A 22921-nucleotide genomic window follows, 5' to 3' on the forward strand; every position below is an offset into this window, starting at 1 on the left:
TGATAGACTGCTGGGTCTTGGGGATTGGGAGAGAAGAAAATAGAGTTCTTGCCTCTGGATGGACTGAAAAACTGACTCTTGTCGGGCTCATTAGATAAAGTAACTGTAGTACACAGGAGGACTGTCTTTGTCCCTGTAGAAAACTGATTAGAAGCTATGCAGGAAATGACTCCTCCAATTATCCATGTATTGAGAAAAATCTTCTGCTGGGCTGGAGCCTGGACTGATGAAAATTTAATTACCTAGTAATATATGAGTGGTTGCTTGAGAAAAGTCTTAGTGGTCAGGAGTAGGAGGCCTGGGAGAGAGAACTCTGGAAGACAGCATTGTGAGAGTAGTGGATTTAGAAAGAGGCAAGAGAAGGGCTGACTAATGAGGTCTTGATGCTTCATAGAACCATCAGTTGAAGCTGTTAGGATAAGATAAATGTTTGTAGAGACTCAGAGCTTAGGGGAAGAGTTTAGAGCTCGGAAACTTTAAAATATATATATATATTTTTATTGAGATATCTTTACACACACATATTTCATCCAATGCGTACAATCAGTAGCTCACAATATTACCACATAGTTGTGTATTCATCACCATGATCATTTGCAGAACATTTGCATCACCCCAGAAAAAGAAAGAAAAAGAGAAAAAACTCAACTCATACATCCCATATCCCTTACCCCTCCCTCTCATTGACCATTGTTATTTCTATCTACCCAATTTTTTCCCCTTATCCCCTTTGTTATTTATTGTTCTTTTTTTACTCATCTATCAGTCCATACCCTGGATAAAGGGAGCATCAGACACAAGGTTTTAACAATCACAGGATCACACTGTAAAAGCTATATAATTTATATAGCTTTTCTTAAAATTGTATATAAGATAGTTATACAATTGTCTTCAAGAATCAAGGCTACTGGAACACAGTTCCATAGTTTCAGGTACCTCCATTACACCATAAGTAAAAAGGGTGTAAATGCATAAGAATAATTTCCAGGTTAACCTCTCGACTCTGAAATCACTCAGCCATTGAAACTTTATCTTGTCTCATTTCTCTCTTTCCCCTTTTGGTCAGGAAGGCTTTCTCAATTCCATGATGCTGGGTCCCGGCTCATCTTCTGGAGTCTTGTCCCACATTGCCAGGGAGATTTACACCCCTGGTAATCATGTCCCATGTAGAGGGGAGAGTCTTGAGTTCACCTGCCGAGTTGGTTTAGAGAGGCCACATCTGAGCAACAAAACAGGTTCTCTGGGGTGACTCTTAGGCATGATTATAAGTAGGCTTAGCTTTTCCTTTGCAAGAATAAGTTTCATAGGGGTGAACCCCAAGACCGAGGGCTTCAGCCTATTGAATTGGTTCCCACTGTTTGCAAGAGTATCAGGAATTCCCTAGACAGGGAAGTTGAATATTTCCTCCTCTCTCCCTATTCCCCCAAGGGAACATTCCAAATACTTTTTTTTTATTTTCTGCACAAATTACTCTGGGATGTATCGGGGCATCACACTAACCTGTACAAACCAACAAGATCTCCTGTCCTATTCAAGTTTCCATGTAATTATAGTGTTCAACCATAATTCAACAAGTTAAATTAGATAATGTGCTATCCAAAATAAAAATTTCGCACTAAATAAACATCTCTTCCTTTGGTCTCACACAGAAGTTGAGGTTTTAAAATATGGATTATATCATCCATTACCCTGTATTCTGATTTACCTTACTCCTATTCAGATCTGCTTCATTCATATCTCTAGTTGAAGTCTGATCACTTTTTCAACTTTTTAAACAGTTGCTGTATGGGGTAATGCTGACTTTCATAGCTTCAGACCTCTAAATCAGTCTCAGGTGTCATATATGTACCCAAAGTTCCAGGGAACAACCAGGTTATACACAAATAGCTCAGTATCTCAGAATTTAGAAATAACAATTACAACTCCAGAACAGATGTGACTGCTGTAAGAATTTACAGTCTAGGACCTTTTACAGTAAGCCCCAACCTGATAACCCATGCTCTCAACTTCAATTCTCTGAGTTTGTATATTATAGTTAGTCCATTTGAGTGAGTAATGATATTTGTCTTTTTATTTCTGACATTTCATTCAACATACTGCCCTCAAGTTTTATTCTTCTAAATGGATGCCTCACTTCATTCCTTTTCAGTAGTCCGTTGTATTATACACTACAATTTCCCCTTCCATTCCTCAGTCAATGAACCCTTAGGCCACCTCCATCAACTGGAAATCCAGAACACTGTCGCTATAAATACTAGTGTGCAAATGTCCATTCGTGTCCCACTTTCGGTTCCTCCAAGTATATACCTAGCAATGGGTTGCGGATCATATGGCAATCCTATCCCTAGCCTCCTGTGGAAATACCACACTGCCCTCCAGAAGGGCTGCACCTCTCAGCTTCCCTACCAACAGTGAATAGGTATAAGTCTCTCTCCACAGCTTTTCCAGCACTTGTTTCTCTCTGTTCATTCATAAACAGTTTTATTCACACATCATCCATCCTAAGTAAAAAATCAATGGTTCCCCATGTAATCACATAGCCATTGTGTGATTTCACCACCACAATCTATATGAAGACATTTCCTACTCTTCCACAAAAATCCCATACGCCTTCCTCATATGCCCCACTTGTTGACATTTAGTTTTGACATAATGCCTAGAGCTGGGAAATTGCCAGCAGAATGACAGAAATCACTGAACTGCATCTTGGGTGGCAGCAATAATGTCAGTTTCAACTTGGAACTAAGGGACTAGAGGACGTAAATGGAAAACATTAAACATCTTGTGTGCTTGTGTGGATGGACTTGTTCTAAGGATGCTGGTTTGAGCTATAAAGTTAGAATCTGACTTTAGAATTAGTGAGAATTCCCCAAGATGTACATTTGCCTCATTTTTTGTTGCAGACTGTGTTCTGCAGATCTTTTGTATCCAATAATTTTCCCCCATTAAAACAAAATAGCTGAGGTCTTTAAGCAAATGATTGAACATATGGTTCTGGAGAGATCAGTGGCAAATAGAAGCCACTGGTAAAGAGTAGGTAAGAAGTAACCTGAAATCCTGAGGAAGTTTTCAGAGAAGAAATACCTGTCCCCTGGGCGGAGTGGGGGTGGGGGGTGCAGGGTGACAGTGGTAACTAGCTCAACCCAATGTTTACTGAGCACCTACTAGTATCATAGTTAATTTATTCAACTTTTGTTTAAAGGCCTATGTATTAGGGATATAAAAATGAGTGAGACATGGCAACATAGCCCATCAGCAAAGTTAAACTTGTAAATAATAAATACCAGGTAGGACTCATGCTAAAAATATGTACAGTGTATTCACCAGGGCACATTTATGCCTAGAGAAAGGGCCTAAAGGGGTGGGGGAAAGGTTTATAGATGACTTTAAGTTTGGATCTAGAAATATGAGCAGGGGTTTGCTAGGTAGATAGGGTGAAGCAGAGGGGAGTAGGGAGTTTTGCTGGCACAGGCAGAGGGGTTAGTCTGACTTATTTAAGAAGGTGAAAATGTTGTAGTATCACCAAAGCACAGGATTAAAGGGCAGAGACACACAGAAAGAAAAAATGAAGCTGGAATGTCAGGCAGGTTGCTGATAATAAAATAGTAAGCTTACAAGTACCCATGGTTAAACTTTAAGTTTTGAGAACTAGTTGTTAAACTCAGCCATTATTAAAAAATAAAAAAGATTCTATAAGCTTGTATTTAATAGATTATATTAAACCAAAGATTAAAAACATACTTGATCAATTCATTACTTCCTAATTATTTTGCTACCTTTCACTGCTGCCATTGCTCCTGAGGATATTTTTGTCTGTTGTCTCTACACCATGTAGTGTACAGTGGTGTGCTTCTGGGCATTACTTCCCAACTTCATATTCAGTGATGTCAAAGGTATCTTGAAATGGGCCATGGTGGAAGTATTAATACCAGATTTGCTGGAAAATGCTTAAATCAGACATTTTAGTTTTCCTGGAAAGACATTTGTTAAACATTCATTGGCATTACCAGTGGACTTAATGTATCAAGCAAAAGATTTTGGGCTTTTTCATAAGAAAAGAGAGCCATCAGATCTAATTTGGGTGAAGGAAAAAGAAATGGTTTGAATGACTCCTGATCTTGGCTTGTATAATGGTGGCATCATTTCTAGTAAGAATTCACACAGGCAAGGAAATACATTTAAAGAGAAGGATAAGGTTTGAACTTTCTGCATTTGAGAGACTCACAGCCATCCTAGTTCATTAGGCAGTTGACTTTATGGGTCTGGAGCTCAAAAGACAAATCCAGATGGGAGGAATATACTTGGGAACCATCTGCATGCAGGTAGTAGTTAAAACCATGAACATGGATGATGTTGCTCCAAGAGAATGAGTAGGTAGCATGAGAAGAGTGCCAAGGTCAGAACTCAAGGGATTATTAATATTACCAGGTGGGCCAGGCAAAGGAGCCAGTAAAGGACTGTGATGGAACATGGTCAGAGAGGTCTGAGAATAAAAAAAAAGTCAAAGCAAAGCTCCTGACCGTAATCATCCTTTGAAGGAGAGAGGCTGGTCTATCAACTGAGAATCTCAAAGCAGTGAATTCCATGAAAGAGACATGAACAGAGTGTTCTAAGAGCACAAAGAACCCAGCAACTTTCAGAGAATGCTTCAGTTAGTAGCAAAAACCTGAAAGCCTGGGAAAAGAGGGCGCCAAAATGGGACAGGATATTTTCCTCTAAAGACACTTTTGATTAAAGAAATTGCCTGATTTTTCTAAGTGTATTTCCTAAATACGCCAAAGCGTCAAATTTTTAAACAAACCAAGTTATATATAATACATGATTATACTTCTAAACCAAAATCCTACTTTAGATCTATATTTAAAGGAGCTCTTAAAAAGGTATCATATTTAAATTCCACCTACCTTTTCCCCTCCACCAGAATGAGATTTCATTAGGACTGTGTGTGTGTGCCTGCATGTGCATGTGCATGTGCGTGTGTTTTAACAATTCCAAATTTAATGGAAATTTGACATATCCATCTGGGGGACTGTTCGGGAAATGGTTATATGTTATGTTCTCCTTGCTCTGTATCTCCATGCTTTATAAAAGTCAGACTTGTCCAAAGCTCTTTTCCTTCCCTCCTTCACACAGATCTTTCTACTGGTTGTTCAGAGAAGAGCAGTGATAGATTTGAGTCTAGAAATGCCTCAACAGATGCAGCAAAAGCAAAATATATTTTGTGGCCTCACTTAGCCTTTCTTTCCATTGGCATCTGCTTTATCCCTTTCCGTTGTACATACTGAGATTGTTTCGAGATGCCAGGTTGCTTTAAAATAAGAAAGGAGTTCCAGAGGGTAAGACATTTGGGGGCTGCTCGCTGTTCAAGCATTTTTCATGTTACCAAACACACGGCATGGAGTAGTTTTAAGAAAAAAAAAAGCTTTGGGAAAAACTTGTAAAAAATAATAATTTACTAGAATACACTAAATCAAATTGAGCTCATTTGAAATTTGTGATCTTAACCTCTAGATGAAATTTCAAACAGCTTCTCCCATCTCTGGATTGTGAAGGTCCCTCTTTTGTTTTAATTAACTACTGATCATTTGAAAGAACACCGTTAACATTCACATTCCAGTTTGGATCTTGAGGTTATGAAGATCAAATCCAGGTAAGCTTTAGAAGTTTTAACCTTTACCTTGCCTCCACATTCCCAGATTATTTGTACCATTAGTCTTTCTCACTGGACTGTGTTCTGTACATAATGGTAGTGCTGCCTATGTGTCAGCCCTTGCTCAAAATGTGTTGCTTCTTAACCTATTTAGTCCTTACACCCTTTTATGTAGATTTATGCCATTTTACAGATGAGGAAAATGAAGCTCAGAGGGGTAAGTATACTGCTGAGTTACAGAGCTAGTACACAGTAAGCCAGGGTTCAAACTCAAGCTCCAGAGTCTCTGCCTTTAAGTGCTATGCTACTCTACTGCGTCTTCATATGACTATAATCTCTAATCATATTTATTGTATTTTATTATAATTAACCCCAGAAAACTCTCACGGGCAGAGGCCCTTTCTTCTTCATCTAATCCTCAGACCTAGCAGTGTCTGGACAGAGTAGGCCCTTATATTTTTTTGAAGGAAATAACAGCCACCCTGCCATTCTCTATCAATACCACTCTAGTACCAGGCACTGTACTGTACACAGATGATGCATATATATTTTCGTCAATAATTTTTGTCCAGTACAAAAGATAACCCCCACAAAGAGTGGTAGAAAGATCAAAGATGATGGTAGAGTTATACAGAGAAGGTCAGGTTTAATAAATGAGTATGAGTGCTGAATCATTATACTGATACTTCTTTTAGTCTCCAGTTCCTTAGAGCAGCTAGAAGTAAAAACCTAAAGTTGTGGAATTATAACCCACACTAACTCTGAAATCTGTTCTACAACTAATTGTTGCGATGTACTTTGAAATTTATTGCTTTTTTGTATGTTATTTTACACAAAAAATAAAAAAAGAAAGAGGAATATAACAGAGAAGATAGGATTTAACAAATGAGTATGACTGCAGAATCATTATATTGATATTTCTTTTGGTCTCCAGTGTCTTGGAGCAGCTAGAAGAAAATACAAAAAAATTGCGATACTGTAACCCATACCAAATTTTAAAATCTATTCTATAATTACTTGTTAACATGTATTTGGAAATTTACTGCTTCTTTGTATATATATTTCACAATTTAAAAAACATTAAACAAAAAAAAGATAACCCCATTGTTTGAAGTTTTATTGCTCTATAAAGATATTAACCAGTTTCATGTCTGTGTTAGGGTCCCCACAACCACCCCTAGGTTTATGACTTGCTAGGAGGATTCACAGGATTCTGCATGTACTTTTACTCATGGCTATGGTTTATTATGGCATAAGTATACAAAGAAAGTCAGCAAAGGAAAAAGGTGCATGGGGCTAAGTGTGGGGAAACCAGGTGCAAGCTTCCAAGAATCCTATCCTAGCAGAATCATGCAGGATAAGTGCAACGTTGTCTCCCAGGGAAGCTTGTTAAGAGATTCAGTGCCAAGGGTTTTTATTGGCGGCTGGTCACATTGGCAACCTCTAACTGTTATGTACCAAACTTCCACTCCAGAAGGAAAGCAGGTGTTCATCATAAATTACATTGTTTGTATAAACAAGTCCAATGAGACACAATTCTGGGAAAGGTGGAACCTCTAGGAGCCCACATTCCGAGATGCTTGCCAAGGACCAACCTGGCTAGCAGGCCTTTCTAAGGATACCAGTCAGGCCCGCTATCAGCTCTTTTTCGCACAGTAGCTTCCCTGGTAATTTTATCCCAATATTCTTTCTTCAATGCCAATAAATACTCAGTTTCTTGAATTCTCCTTTGATTCAGGTTTACTATCATGCAAATATAATAATTTCTCTCATTAATGAAATAAATCTTTGACACATGCTCATTTTATATGTACGAGTCATGTTTTCAACTGAATAAAAATTCCACTTTGACAGATATAACCTAAGCAGGCTAAACAAAATCCAGCCAAAATTAAGTTTAAAAACACCAACTCTATAATATGAAGGCTGACTACGGCACAAGTTTATTTACGTTATTAAAAAAATACATACATATTTATACATTTTCATATCATATTTTCTGACCGATTCTACACTTCAGAAAGCCCTCTGATCCAGCAGCAATCATATGGCTATGTGTACTTAAAGGTATACATTAATGAAAAAGGAATGTTTTTGTGGGTAGGCAATAATATGAAAGATCAATTTGCTCTTTAGTTTTACTAATCAGAATATGAAAAAAGTATATCATTAAGATGAAATTCCCTCATTTAAATATATAAAAGACAAAATTTAGAAATAATATATTTCCTTTATAACACTAAAAAGTTTTGAGCCTTTGAAAAAAGGAAAACCTTAAGTTCAAATGTAACATTCGGTGTATATAATTTATAAAGTAACACCCTTATTTTTTAACTTCACTGTGCTTCAAACATTTCTCTAACCATTTCAAATTTATTCCAATAAACATCTGCTATCATTTGTGAATTGCATTTTGAAATCAGAAATAATAATCTTACCACCCCATATATAATGGTACCAAACAAAAATTTCAAGCTTTCTTGAACAATTCTAAGCAGAAGTATATATTAAAGAGCTGGCATAGTTACCAAAACCATAAGAAAGGTAATGATCTCTTGATTAAAAAAATAGGAACTATTTTAATGAAAAAAAATCAAGATGGAAGTACAGAGAAAATTTTCCTAACAGTAGCCAGTACTTTCTTCACAATTTGTACCATTTGTGCAAATAAATCATTAAATAAATACTTCTGTGATATTTACAAAATAGAGGTAAGAGGAAAAAAACCTTTTAACATGTCAGGGCTTTTCATTTGTTCTCTCTCTCAATCTTATGGATATATTAGTTCACAGAGCAACTAAAAATGTGGTTCTTGCAAGTATAAAATAAAATATACCTTCATGCCATGATGTAATTCAAACTAATGTTGAAAGCTTATCAATTAAGTCATCAATAGTGTAAACAAGCAGTTGAAGGTCCGCTTTTTCCTTCATTCGGTGATCGCTATGTTTCCGGAGGATGACATCAACATCTGTGCTGACTACCCGGTCGGCAACCTGTATGGATGTATGCCAAGGGACGATGTCATCCTTCATGCCGTGGAGCAATCTCACAGGGCAGGTCACAGGAATAGGGCTATGCAGCAAGCAGTGATGCTCAGCTTCTTTAATGAAACTGTACTGGATGTGATAAACTCCTTCTTCAACGTATTTTGATGGCATTAGCCACTCACCTTTCATCTCTATTTCCTTTTTCACCTATTGGGGAAAATGAGGAAAATGAAAGTATTAATGCAATATTAACCCCTGAAAAAGAGGAAAGAGATGATAAAAATGAAATAATTATCAATAGCTGAATATTTACTATATGCAAGGAACTTCAGATATATTAACTCATAAAATCCTTATAATAATTGTCTTACTATTCTATTTTTACAAAAGAGGAAATTAAGATTTAGAGAAGTTAAATATCATGCTTAAAGTTCAAAGCTAGTAACTGCTGTGTGTGTAGGAGTCAAATTTAGATTTAACTAACTTTATCATCGAACATTTAGATGAGGTGTTGCTTTATTCCAAAGAAAGGGAAAATGAAGGGAGGGAAAAATTACACTAATTTCTTATAATCAGTCCAGGTAGCATTCATATTTATGTAAAATTAAAGCTTAGGATTAAAAATTGATTAGATTTCAAAATCGTAAACCTAAAATACCTATAAGAGAAGTAGCTAATATGGGAATGGGATCAGGGAAGAAAGGAAAGAATCAGCATTGAACTAAAAATGAAAACTTATACAGTGGCTACTGTGGGACAATTGTACCTACACATGGTCATGAAATTTAAGACCAGATGCAAGAAAAATTATAGTTTTTACCTTCCAGAGTCCTATGAAGTGAGAAAAAAAGATCTTGGTCTCATTTTGAATGACAAAGAAGTTTTTCAAATACTTCCTGAAAACTAAACAATGGCATCCTTTCTACACTTACTTCCTTAAGATGAAATACAAGGTATCCTTTCATTCTTGAAGAATTCCTATTTTTTAGGTTATGGTTTATTTGTCTCATATTAAAAAATGAAAAAAAAATTTTCTAATTAAAAGTAGCGGCACATACTCATTATAGAAAATATGGGAAATATAAAAAAGTCTAAAAAGAAATAAATCACCTATAATCTTACCTCTTAGCTGTACCTACTACTAATATTGTGGCTATTTCCTTCCAGTATTTTTCTATGCATGTTTGGTTCTTATATATGTAATGTAAAAAAGCAGATCTAATACACATTCATATACAATATTCTATGCCATTTCATTTATTTAGGACATACAGTTATATGTTTTTAAAAATTCTGTGAAAAGGTTTTAAAGGCTGCATAATAGTCCACTGTAACTGATCTAAGATAATTAACAATTCTCACACTGCTGGATACTTTCACTAACATCTCTGAATATAAAGGTCTGAGTGTATATTATATGTTCTCCGTGAATATTACCAGAATTTCAACTAGTAAATCACGATGTGAATAGTTTTAAGGCTCTTGCAACCACCTGGTATGAACAATATTTCTTACCAGAAAACTAGTGGACATCTTACTGAAGAAAAAGGAAAATACAAGCAAAGAAAAAATACACTGAACATATTTGAAAATTTTTTAAATTTAAAATTTCAACTAAAGTACTATGATTTTTCCAAGCTTAACTTATTAACTTATTACAAGTATGAGAAGGAAAATAAGAATTTAAAAAGTCAAATATGTAGAGATTTTAATGTTAAGTATTTTTTAAAATTCCAAAAGCGTTAGATTCAGTGAAAAACTGTTTGAAAGCCATACTTCTGTATCTATTCCAAGTCATCTGAAATTAACAGAATTTTTAAAAGCTATAAAATTTATCTCATAGTAACATCATAGGATTCTCTACATTGAAAATGCATAAACCAAATACTTAAAGCAAAAATGATACTGTAATCCTCAAACTACTCAAGACTGTTCCTGAATTTGTGTATTTTTCAGTGATTAGACTTAGTTTCACTGGTTATTAGCGTAAATGGGAGCTATGCTAATTGTTGAGACACTGGATTATTAACTGTTGTACTTTAAGTACTCACCCAACTAACTCTGTTTTCTGCTACTGAACTGAGTAATTATTGTCTATTTGAGAAACAAATTTCATTAAAAAAAATGAAACCCTCCCAAACCGTCAAAACTAAACGTTCAGAAATAGCAAAAATAGCGCTACCCAAAGAAGACAACAGTATTCATCCAAGAGGATACTATATATCAAGACAAAACTGATTCAAACTGTGCATCCTGTCTGAGGCCCTCTAGTGGCCAAGAAGGATATGACTAGAACCAATTAAGAGCCAAGTTCTTAGGCACAAAAGAGAAATGCTGGGTCTTCATACCCAAGACCATAAAAGATGATAGTGAACCCCTCCTTCCCACCACCCCACTTCTGCTCCCTTAACGTTGTTAGAGCTAGCTGCTTTCTGGGGGAAGAAGAAATAGTGGTCCTAGTGTTCCTGTTCTTTTTTTACACATGCTTCTAAGTCCATAAGGGGTCAACATGCTTTTGTAAACGACTGTTTGCATATCTGATTTAGGATTAGCAAAAATGTACTGTGATTTGAAAGACACAGATCTTCTCAGTTACTTCAGGGATAGCTATCATATTTTTACTCCATGAAATGTGGACATACACAGACATAAAATGAAATAATGAACATAAACTTTGTTATTTACCAATAACCCAATTTGTTCAACTAACTTCTTTACAATCTACCATGTCCTTGACATAGCTTCCTTTCATTGAATTAGAAATGGAGAAAGGAGTTCCAGGTTTGGAAGCAGACAAATTCTATAGTGCAAAAAGTTAGCAGTATGAGGACCCTGAACAACTATATATGAAAAACAACCAAGAAAATGAAAAGAATTCAGAACTAGGAGAGCAACTCCATAATTTGCTCCATAAACCAACTCTGCCCTAATAGGATATAATTATGAGGGATATGCAGACAATGTCATTTCTTAAGGAGCTGGGCAGAACAATGTGAAGTAAGAATAAGCTTAAAGCAAATGACATATGGTACAACTATCAATGCAAAAACTTGAGGCAGAAGTCTATGACATTCTACTATTGAACACTACATATGCTTTTTTTCTTCTGACTTCTTTCCTCCTCCACTCTCTTGATCAGTGGTTTTCAAACTTCACCTAGGGACTTGTTAAAACACAGATTGCTGGGCTGCACCCCTAGTTAATGGTTTAGTAGCTCTTGGGTGAAGTTCAAGAATTTGCATTACTAACAAGTTCTCCGGTGATGCTGATGCTGCTGGTGTGGGACAATACTTTTTGAACTATTGTGCTATACAGTTTTCTCTTTGCTTTCTATAATTTTCTGCAGCTCAGATCTGCCAGTATCTCAGTCCCACAAGTGAAATTTAGACCCTAGAAAAAAGATATCCAAGGAAAATAAACACCATTGCAAAACAAAAAATAAGATACACAAAAAATTAACACCTATTACTCATTCTTTCTTTATCCTCACAGTCTACTGAGATGCTTAAATATATGTCTAAAATTGAATGCAATTAAATACTTTTCTAGTTATTTCGGAAACTTCATTTCCACCATGATTTGCAGAAAAACATGCAAACACTAAAAAGCACACCTTTTTTTTAATGTGGAAATCAGGAGTAGAAAAAGAATGCCAACTAAGTATGCAAGCCAGCAATGGCAAATCTCATCTCCTGTCTTCCAACTCTGATTGACTGCTAATGTTTGCCTAGAGAGCTGTGCTGAGAAAGGATCAGAAGCTGCTTTAGAGTATTAAAAAAAAAAAAAGTTTCACAATTAGCCATGTCCAACATGGTCATAAGGACAGGTAGTGCTGTCCACATGCCAAAAAATAAGAACAGGAGATATAGAAAGAGATCCCAGTGTGTGAGTTAAATAAGTAAATTCGATTAATAAAGTAAGTGTTGTTAAGAATAAATTTTAAAGTATGATTTCATTAATGTCACCCAAATATTCAGCAGAATGCTTTGAAAGGACCATGAAGAAAATGAAACCTTAAACAAGAGGCCAAAAAGATAAAGGCAAAAGAGAGTGGACAAAAATGCAGGTGACAAAAGATGGGCCGGCATAAGAGGTCAAAAGGACAGATGACATGAATAAACATTCAAAGAACAAGGAAGGAGAAGAATAACAGGAGGTACAAACTGAGATGGCAGAGGTGACTTGAGACTTACCTCAACAGAAAGTTGGTTAAACTGAGTCACTAGATCATCTGCAGCTGTAGCTACACCAACAAGAGCAACTACCTTTTCTGGCCGTGCAATTGCAGCATGAAGCATAAGCCATCCACCCAGGCTAGATCCGACTAATATCTAGAAGTAAAAATATGCATTGTTTTAAAAAGGAATTTCTTCTTCTCATCCATAAGGGACAAGTTATTTAATCAACATCTATTTACGTTTTTTTCTTTTTATATGCATGTGGCTTCCTCAGACTTTTAATATGGAGCACAGAGTTAAATTGTGATCACTTTTTGTTAAGGTATTAGGCCTATAATATTGTGCAAAGTATAAAATATATAATTTGTAAAATGAAAGCTAAAATACTACTACATTTTATTAGCAAGCATAAATGCTTTTGTATGCTTTTTTAATTTTTAAAAATTAAAAATATTAAATAAATACATTTTCATATCTAAAGAAGCAGCTCAAATATCATAAGGTTATAATAAAAAATTTAACATCATATTTAATGAAAATCGTCACCTGAGGTCCTACAGCTAAGTCATCAATTACAGAAAGAACATCTTTTCTCCATTTCCCCACTGTGCATTCTTTTAAGTTACCATCTGAACTTCCAACTCCTGAGTAATCAAACCTGAAAAAAAGTGGAAAAAATCTATCTATATAATTGCTTCTCTGATTTTTAGGAAAGAGAGAACATTTCTCATTATTACAATGCCTAAAATATCACAGTCAATATATATTTCAGCAAATTCTGTTGGCTCAACCTTTAAATATCTCCTATACGCAATATGCTATATATTTCTCCAGTGCTATGGTCGAATCACCATCATCTCTCAACTGGACTAATCCAATAGTCTCCTAATGAGTGCCGCCATTTCCATTTTTCACCCTTGTAGTCTGATCTTTTTAAATGAAGGATCCACCACAGAGTGACCCTTTTAAAATAAAAGTCCTATCTTGCACAAACCCTTCAAAGACTCTCTCTAATCTTTAGAACACAATTCAAAGTTCTTATGCTCAGGCCCCTGATGGGTTCTCCAATCTCATTTCTTACTGTTTTCTTGCCCTTACCCAACTGAATCCTCAATTTCCTTCTTGAAACTAATGGAATACACCACCCACATTCCTACCTCAAGACTTTCACATCAGCTTTTCTCTGTGCTTGGAATATACTACACCTCCAGATAACCACTTAGATTGCTCCATCAATTCATTCAGGCCTTTGGCTCAAATGTTTAAGATAAGCCTTCTCTGACCAATCAATCTAAAATAATGCTTCTTCCATCATTCTCTATTTCCTTACTTTGCTTTTTTTCTGCACAGTACTTATTGCCACTTGACACTATAAAAGTGATCTGCTTATTCATTTGTGGTCTATCTCCCACACTAGAAGGGAAGTTCCACGTGTACACTTTGTTCACCATTGCTTCCCAGTGCCTAGATCAGTATCTTATGCATGGCAAGCACTTCGTAGGTATTTACTGAATTCACAGGAGGCAAAGAGGAGTCAAGGATAAAATTCAACATTAGGCCAGTGTCATGGTGCAGGTCTTTGCCATTTAAACCTAGACTATCAGAGGGGGTGGGGAAAAAAGAGGGAATGGGGGAAAAAAAAAAACAAACCTAGACTATCACAATATTCCCCTAATTGGTCTCTATGATTCTTTTCTATCACTAAACTGATCTACTTTTATACCTGTTAGATTTTTTTCTTAAACATTATTTTGATATGGCATTACCTTCTGTGGCTCCACAGCATAAAAATGTAGGGCTTTAGCCTGTTTTTATAGACCATTATATTCTGGTCAACTCAAATTGATCTTTTATTACTTCATCAGAGAAAACTACTGCTTTAGCCACAAGGATCAACTTGCTGTTCCTAAAAATGCTCTATGATTTCACAATTTGATGAAAGAAGTAAGATTAAATCCATAAAAGTAATACAATTTCTGCTAAATACTGAACAAAGTCTATAAGTAGCTATATTTTCTAGAATGATTGAATGAATATTGGTGAAAATTATTCTCCCAAAAATTCAAATGAATGAATTTTTAGAATGTTAGTGCTAGAAAAATATTCAGAAACTACCTTTAGTTCAATCTATTTTTATAGATGAAAAAAAATTAGGCTCAGCATTTATCAGCTGACTTGCCTTGTTGAAGTCAAGTTGATTTCTACAACTCGCGGTTTTTGAAATCCAGCCACTGCTCTTTCTACTAAATCATATTATCTCTTCTGGCAAATTAGATACTAGGTAAATGACTGTAACAGGTAAACAAACCCAACAACATAACCAAATTATTTAACTAAAATAATTGTCAGTATGAAAAATTAGTAATTGTTAAACTTTAGTTACACACCATATATCCCTTATACACATTCAGATTACAGGAGTGAGGGGAAAGAGAAAAACTCTGGAAACATGTATCAGAAATAATAAATTTACAATATTTAAAAATAGATATATTACTTTTAACTACATATTTTAGAACTAAGGTAATAAAGTGTCAGAAGTCCTGAAGTTCCCAATGGAAAACCACAACATAATTACAAGAGATTACAAGAAAACCAACTAGTATATCTGCTTGTTATCCAGCAGATTATTGCATCTGAAGAGCTTAGTTGCCACTAGTTCTCTTAAGAAAATGTAACATGTCCTTTCCTGCAAGCACTGTCAGAGTGGCACCAAGACCTTTAAAAAAAGAAGCATAACAGTCTACATTCATTTACATCAGTACAAATTCCACTTACCTGAATATAAATCAGTGCTTTTACTGTAATACCAAAACACAAGTTGAAATTTTACAGACCATTAAAATAATCTATTGAAATCCTAGCACTTACTTAAATTGGTTAGAACAGAAATAGTTTTCCACTGTTAGGCTATATGGTAACTATATTTTCTCTGAAACGTGATGTCCTACCTTATAAAGGCATGACCTAGAGATTTGCAAAATTCTTCAATCGCCAAGGCTTTTGTACCATTCATATTGGACTGATAGCCAGGTATGAAGATAACTCCTGGACTTTTGCCTTTTAGGTGCTTATAAGCCAGGTTTGGAAGGTCTGGTCGACTAAGGAAAGACAATGATGTCTTTTGTCTACAAGCTAAACAAAGTATACAAAACATAAACGGTAGTATGCAAATACACAGAAAACAATAAATATTTTCAACTTAACATTTTTAACTCATCAAAGTGATGCCAAAACTCTTTCCATTTAATAGTCAAAACTAAAACAGACTTGAAGTATTAAAGTCACAAATCTGTACATGAGATCTTGGCAAAAATCACCATCTTTGAGCAAAGTCGAATCATGATTCTTCCAAAATATATAATGAGGTGGAAATTTCCAGGCAACAAAAGACAGAAACTTGTCAGAAACATTTTCTGGTTACTGCTATATCATCTACTCTACATAATATCAATCAACATTCAGATTTACCTACACTAATTTCAACTCTCTATTTCTGAGAATTTTGTCTGTCATTTAAAAAAAATCTTTAATGTCTAAGCAGTTTTGCAACCTCTACCTTTTCTGGGGGGATTGGGGGGGAGGGGGCAGAAACAGGTTTGGTCGGCCTTTGGGAAATTGTTTAAATAGGGAAGGTGCTACACCCCTTTTATTAGCTACTCCCACCCTACCCCACCTACAAAATCATGTGCCGGGGTTAGCCAGTCATAATTCTGTTTTAGCTGAAGTGGGTTCATTGAGCATTTTCTTTACATGTAGACTTGGACAAAATATAATAGTATTAATTTTGGAAAATGATTTCTCAAAGGATTCTGTAATCACTGTACTTTATTCATTGGTTTGGCACTCTGTAAATGGTACACACAGATCTCAGTATAATTTAATACAATAGTACAATTAGTGAACCATACAAGGTACTCCATTTCATTGTTCTGAAAGTTATTCCCCTTAGTATAAAATCAATACTTACACTTTAAAAAAGAAAAACTGTAAAGATATTTAAAAAACAAAAAGTCATTTTTAATCCCATCACCTTCCCACAAAGACAGTAGGTTTTCATATTTCTTCTTTACAGTGTTTTTCTGGACCAAGTTGTCTCTCTTTTTTTTTTTTAATATTAAATGAGGCCTTCCTCCACTTGTAATTAACAAAATTATTTCCTTCCATGAGAGCTGCTAAAGTTTTCTCCATTTTGGATTTGAGGAGTTGACTCTTTAAACTTAATTGCAGGCTTAAACTATCCCTTTATATGTAAGATTGTTTCAAAGTTTCAACATATAGACAAATATGCCAAATTCAAAACTTTTTAGTAAAAAAACAAGGCTAAGGCCAATTATGTTGCATTCATTACATAGGTCAGCAGTTTGTATCACCAAAGTGTTCATTTCCTATTCATTCTCTTAGCTCAGGACTCAAAAATTCTTACCCTCTTCCACATCTTACCTCCCAATACAGGGATTTTTACCTGAGAGTTACAATTTAGGTCATCTTGGCAAGTTACAAGTGGACAGGTTCTTAACATGGGGTCCAGAAAATATCACTGTAACGCAATCTAACGCTCAAAGTCCGGTGCATAAATGCTCAATATATTCTAAATATCTGAAAGAGAATGTACTCTAGTTAATAAACTGACCTACTATATTTCGTTTATTTTTATACTCTATAACATGTCTTTTGGTTGTGTAAGTTAAACTGATTATGGATATTTAAAATTTTTAACTCAAAGGATATCTCCAATGACATTAATTCCCACTTTAAGCACCACGCATCTGAAAGCTATGCGGCAAGGGTGTGAACAACAAACAAAGCCAAAAAATAAAAGGACATAATTCACAAGGGCAGACAAGACACACAGAGAAGAGGGAGGAATCAAACGTATGAAAGAAATAACTTATAGGTTCTCTGTTTTTTTGGTCAAAACTCTAGTTTCTTTTGTAGAGTAGAATTTATGGTTCTTTCCCTGAGGGGGTTGCATCGAGAAGACAAATCTAGAAATCAGGCTTGTGAGAGAGCATCTACACTTGTACAAAGAACACGCCTCATAATTAAGTCCCCACAAGTTAAGGATGGCAGGTCTAAGCACCTTAAATTATGATCAGTTATGCCGCTTTGTAACCAGCAGAGAAAAGAAAGAAAAAAGCAGAGAGGGCAAGTATCTATAATATATGCATTAAACGCATCATAATTTTCCTAATGTCGGCTCTCAAAGCAGGGGCGGAGGAGAGGCAGACTGCAAAACACAAAACCCCAGCAAGGGTCCGAACTGTCCACACGAGACACAGACAGCTTCTCTCACAGCCTTCTCCAGACCGTTCAAAGTTCTGGAAATGAGGGCAAAGCACTTTTGAATGGGGCGCTAAAAACACAGTGGAAAGGGACTGACGGAACCCGGGATGTTCGGGAAACACGCATCCCACTCCCCCTTTTCGGACACTGACCTGGGAGCCACCGTGGCGCACGGAGGCCACAGTGGGGACCGAAGGAAAAGACCGCCCAGCCCGAGAACCGCCAAGGTACCGAAGCCGCCAACATAGTCATGCCGGCACCCGCCATATTCCCGACTACCCCTGCGCCCCATAACATCCTCTGGCGAAGGGCCTAGCGCACTGGCAGAGAGGCTGCGCATGCGCCGCCAGCCAGCGCCGAATCCACGGTTTCAACCAGGCGAGAGTGCACATGCGCAGAAGCTTAAGGCTTTTGTCAGGCTCTTTTGCTCTTCCGCCTTTGGTAATCGACTTTTTCTTTCTTTTTTATGAAAAATAACATATGTACAAAAGAGCAATAAATTTCAAAGCACAGCACAACAATTAGTTGTAGAACAGTTTTCAGAGTTTGGTATGGTTACAATTTCACATATTTAGGTTTTTCTACTAGCTGCTCCAAGACACTGGAGATAACAAGAAATATCAATATAATGATTCACCAATCATATTATTTGTTAGACCTTATCTTCTCTATATAATTCCACCATCAACTCTGATCTTTCTCTCACTCTTTAGGGGTATTTGGGATATGCCCATTCTAACTTTTTCATGTTCAAAAGGGTTGTCAATAATATGGAGTGGGGGATGGAACTAGTTGATATTCTGGAGAGGCTGGGTCCTCTCCCTTTCAGGACCTATTTGGTCTAGGGACCTGTATTAACTAGGGTTCTCTAGGGAAACAGAATCACCTGGAGATATCTGTAAATATAAAATTTATAAAAGTATCTTACGCAACCGTGGGGATGTAAAAGTCCAGGATCTGTAGGGCAGGCCACAAGCTGGCAGCTCCAGTGTAGGTCCTCAATAAACTCTCAGGAGAGGCTTGCAGACTGAAGCAGGAAGAGTGATTGCCTCTTCTGAATCCTCCTTAAAAACCTTCTGGAGATTAAATTAAGTGTCACTCATTGCAGAAAACACTCCCCTTAGCTGGCAGTAGGCTGTGGATGCAGCCAACGTGATCATGAATTAAGTCTATGAAATATCCTCACAGCAACAGACAGCCAGCACTTGCCCAACCAGACTACACCCAGCCAAGTTAACACATGAACCTGACCATCATAGGACCCATGTGGAGGTTGTAGGTTTCCGGAAAGTTACCCTAGTGCATGGAACCTTTGTAGAATCTTATATAATGCCCTAGGTGTTCTTTAGATTGGCAGAAATGGTTTTGGTTGGGTTTTATGACAGGTAGCAATCTGTAACTGAAGCTTGCCTAAAAGTGGCCTCCAGAGTAGCCTCTCAACTCTATTTGAACTTTCTCAGCCACTGATACCTTATTTATTACACATCTTTCCCCCCTTTTGGTCAGGATGGCATTGTTGCTCCCACAGGGCCAGGGCCAGGCTCATCCTTGAGTGTCATCCCCCATGTTGCCAGAGAGACTTTCACTCCTGGATGTCACCTGACATTGCTTTCATTAGAATTAAAATCTTGCATGGAGGCTTCTGGTTGATCAAGTCTTGATTACATCCTTGTAACCAACTGCAAAGGAGACAGGGAAAATGAGCACTGGCTTCTACCTTGGGGAGGCTGGACCTTTAACACCAACGTTTTCCCAAATGTTAGGACTAGGTGGCCACAAAGATGAAAAGCGTCAACTATGAGGGTATTTGGAGACTAAACACTTTGGTCACCTACCCTCAGTGTCCCATCGTCAAGCAAAGCCAGATTTCAAATATTTAGTGGCTCAGAATGAGAACATTTCTGAGAAAATTTCAGCCTTAAAAATAATTTATAGTTTGTTATAAAGGAGTTGCTTGTATAAAAGGATTTTTGTCTACTTTTTATATAGTTCCATTAACCAAAAATATTAAGATTTTTTATTAATTTATGCCCTGTCTATGTAAACAAGGTGTGAAAATTAATTTATGTGACACTGTATGTGTTATATATTTGCAATCATAGTTACTGTTTTACCTCAGTACAGACTCTCACACTCTTCCCTTTTAATCTCAATACGTGTGCAAAGCAATGTGTATCACAGTCAGCATTTGTGTCACTGACCCATTGTACCTCTGCAGAGTATCCTACCCATCCCTCCGGTTCAAAAACAAGCTCAGACTTCAGATACAAAAAGGAATGAATAGTTATTAAATGTTTATGAGATGCCAAGCTCTGTGCTAAGCACTTTACATGCATTATTTTATTGAATCCTAGCAAACCTGTGTGATAGGTTCTATAATTACCCCCATCTTGTAGTTGAGTAATTTAGAGAGTGCTAATCCAGGATGGTAAGTGATAAGTGAGGCCTGACCTTGAAGTCCCAAAAGCCTATTGCCTTTATGGAATTGTGAATAACACAGTACCTATCTTGGTGTAGAGTAATACAGTGCAGTGATAATGCTAAGACAAGTGTAGATTCTTTTATCTTTATTAAATAGGTTAACTATTTCATTTGGAATACTAAATTCTTAACCATAGAGATAGAGTTTCATTGAATAGCTTGGGGGTCTCAGGGTGCCTGGGTTCTGTTCCCTGACGTTGAGGAAGTGATTCAGCAAGTGATTCTTCTTTTGCCTCTCACCATGACAACCACCTATAAAACCGCTAAGGGAATTTCATAGGGAGTGAAAATTGATATTGGCAGATGAAGCATTTAGTTTATTCATTATTGTAATGTACATGTAGCCTATGTTCGGTCTCTGAATCCATCCCCAAAAAGGCATTAGGAGAGTCTAGTGGGTTGTGATGGCCCTCAGGACAGATATGTTTAATGAAAAGGGAGCACAACAGCTTGTGTTGACTGAGGTAGAGCTAGCATTGCTTCACACAGGAGAGTCAGGTCACCCTTAAAGTGATGCAAAGGAACTCAAAAGATTTCAGAATGAAATTCATTCTATCTTCAGTTCCCCTACTACTCCACCTCTAGAGATTTTTTTATCTTCCTTCCCATAAAGAACATACTGACGAAGCCATCCACTGTGACTCACATCAGAGCTAGGAGTGAAAGGTTTCTTCTCTAAGCAATGCCTGCAGTGTCTTTTGTTAAACTGGGAATGAGAAAACTAAGCACAAGAGTGCAGTGTGAACATTGGGAAGCAAAAGAAAACAAGGAAGTATGCAACCATGAAGCAAATGCTTAATGTCAGAGATCCAAGGCTTAAAGAAAAGGATAGATTAAAACCTAATGAGAGAAGAAAGATCCCAGCACACTCAAGAAAATAGAAGTGCCCCATGCTTGTTTGAAACTGTTATGTACCCCAGAAAAGCCATATTCTTTTAACCCACTCTTGTGGGGACAGACCCAATTGTGATGGGTACTTTTGATTAAATTATTTCCATGGAGATGTGACCCACCCAATTCACAGTGGGTCTTAATGTTTTACTGGAGCCCTGTATGATGAGAATAAAAAGCAGAAAACAGAAAGAGTGCTCAGAGAAATAAAATCAAGACACAGACATTTGGAGATGCTAAGCTAAGAGATGAAACTCAGAGTCTGCCCCAGAGAAGCTAAGTAAGGAACATTTCCCTCTCTCTTTCAGCCAACATGGCAAGCAAACTCACAGCCCTCCCCCTCTCTACGTTAGACGTGACTCCCAGGGGTGTAAATGTTAGGTTGGATGTGCCGCCCCTTCCTGCCATCATCTGACCCCTGCCCTTAAAAACTGCATGCGCCAAAGCCCGTGCATGGACTCACCTCACTCCACCATGGGTTTGGTGAGTTCTGCCCGGGAGCACAGCCAATAAAAGCACGCTCACTCAAAACCATCTTGTCTACCCTCCTTTCTCGTTTCTCGTTTCTCAAAACCTTTCAGTAAAAAATAAAATTTTTCACAATAAAATTTATAAAGATATTTTTATTGACAAAACAACATGCAAATACAAATATTCTTAACATTCAAATATGGATTCATATGGATCCTAGATGATATGGAGCCTCTCAGTTGTAGTCTTTACAAGACAAAATTTCCTTGCCTTCCTTTGACTGACTTTTTCTGTTACTAGATCATTAAAAATAGTCTGTTATGAGCCAATTGAGTATCATTAAGTGCGCTCCCTTTGATGTATTTTTTTTTGGGGGGCATGCATGGTCCAGGAATCAAACCTAGGTCTCCCTCATGGAAGATGAGCATTCTACCACTGAATCACCCATGCCCCCTATTTTGATGCTGTTTTAAAAAGATACTTTGTATCACTTAAAAAATAAACTGGGTTGATATTTCTTTGAGTTTCCAGTATCTTAGAGCAGATAGAAGTGAGAACTTAAAATTGTGGAACTGCAACCCATACCAAACTCTGAAATCTATTTTATAACTAATTGTTGGGTTAACATGCTTTGAAATTTATTGCTATTTTGTATATATGTAATTTTTTTCACAAAAAAGAAAAAAAGTCGCTTATGATGATAAACGTACAGCTATATGATAGGAAAAAAAGAAAAAACTAGAACTCCTTTTCAATGTAACAAAAAAAAAAGTATGGCAAAGTCCCTTGAGGGATGGGGAAAAAATATGAAACTTTTAACCTTTACCACCAGGGAAGCCTATTATACTGTGTCAAAAATTAGGGACTCCCAAGACAATAGGCCAAGCCCTTGATTTTGAGACCTGCTCCTGTGAAGCTTATTTATGTAACAGAGAAGTTTAGCCTACCTATAGTTATGCCTAAGAATTACTTCC

The 22921-nt window shown here is 36.7% G+C and overlaps 1 protein-coding gene across 3 annotated transcripts; it reads right to left on the reverse strand.

The window, feature by feature from the left end:
* Positions 1–488: 488 nt before the first annotated feature.
* Positions 489–18411, reverse strand: ABHD10 (abhydrolase domain containing 10, depalmitoylase). 3 transcript variants are annotated; one of them, XM_077118422.1, is made up of 5 exons: positions 18257–18411; positions 15770–15919; positions 13365–13476; positions 12834–12971; positions 489–8847 (listed from the first exon to the last, which is right to left on the reverse strand). In XM_077118422.1, the coding sequence occupies exons 1-5, from the start codon at positions 18394–18396 to the stop codon at positions 8506–8508; spliced, it is 882 nt and encodes a 293-aa protein (XP_076974537.1). In that variant the 5' UTR covers positions 18397–18411; the 3' UTR covers positions 489–8505. The 3 variants fall into 3 exon arrangements, with proteins under 3 accessions (XP_076974537.1, XP_076974536.1, XP_076974538.1); XM_077118421.1 differs by having other exon boundaries at positions 15770–15953; positions 18257–18371; XM_077118423.1 differs by lacking the exon at positions 15770–15919.
* Between the last annotated feature and the right edge of the window lie 4510 nt (positions 18412–22921).

Source organism: Tamandua tetradactyla, chromosome 10 (genome assembly GCF_023851605.1).
Source record: "Tamandua tetradactyla isolate mTamTet1 chromosome 10, mTamTet1.pri, whole genome shotgun sequence".
In the NCBI taxonomy this organism is placed as follows: domain Eukaryota; kingdom Metazoa; phylum Chordata; class Mammalia; order Pilosa; family Myrmecophagidae; genus Tamandua; species Tamandua tetradactyla.

Bases quoted from the DNA above. Each gene is read 5' to 3' on its own strand.
- ABHD10 (XM_077118421.1), bottom strand. From the start codon at position 18,371: ATGGCGGGTGCCGGCATGACTATGTTGGCGGCTTCGGTACCTTGGCGG. The intron at 12,972-13,364 runs GTGACGATTTTC...TTTTACTTCTAG, and splicing joins ACTTAGCTGTAGGACCTCAG to ATATTAGTCGGATCTAGCCT. The intron at 8,848-12,833 runs GTAAGTCTCAAG...TTTCCCCAATAG, and splicing joins TTAACCAACTTTCTGTTGAG to GTGAAAAAGGAAATAGAGAT.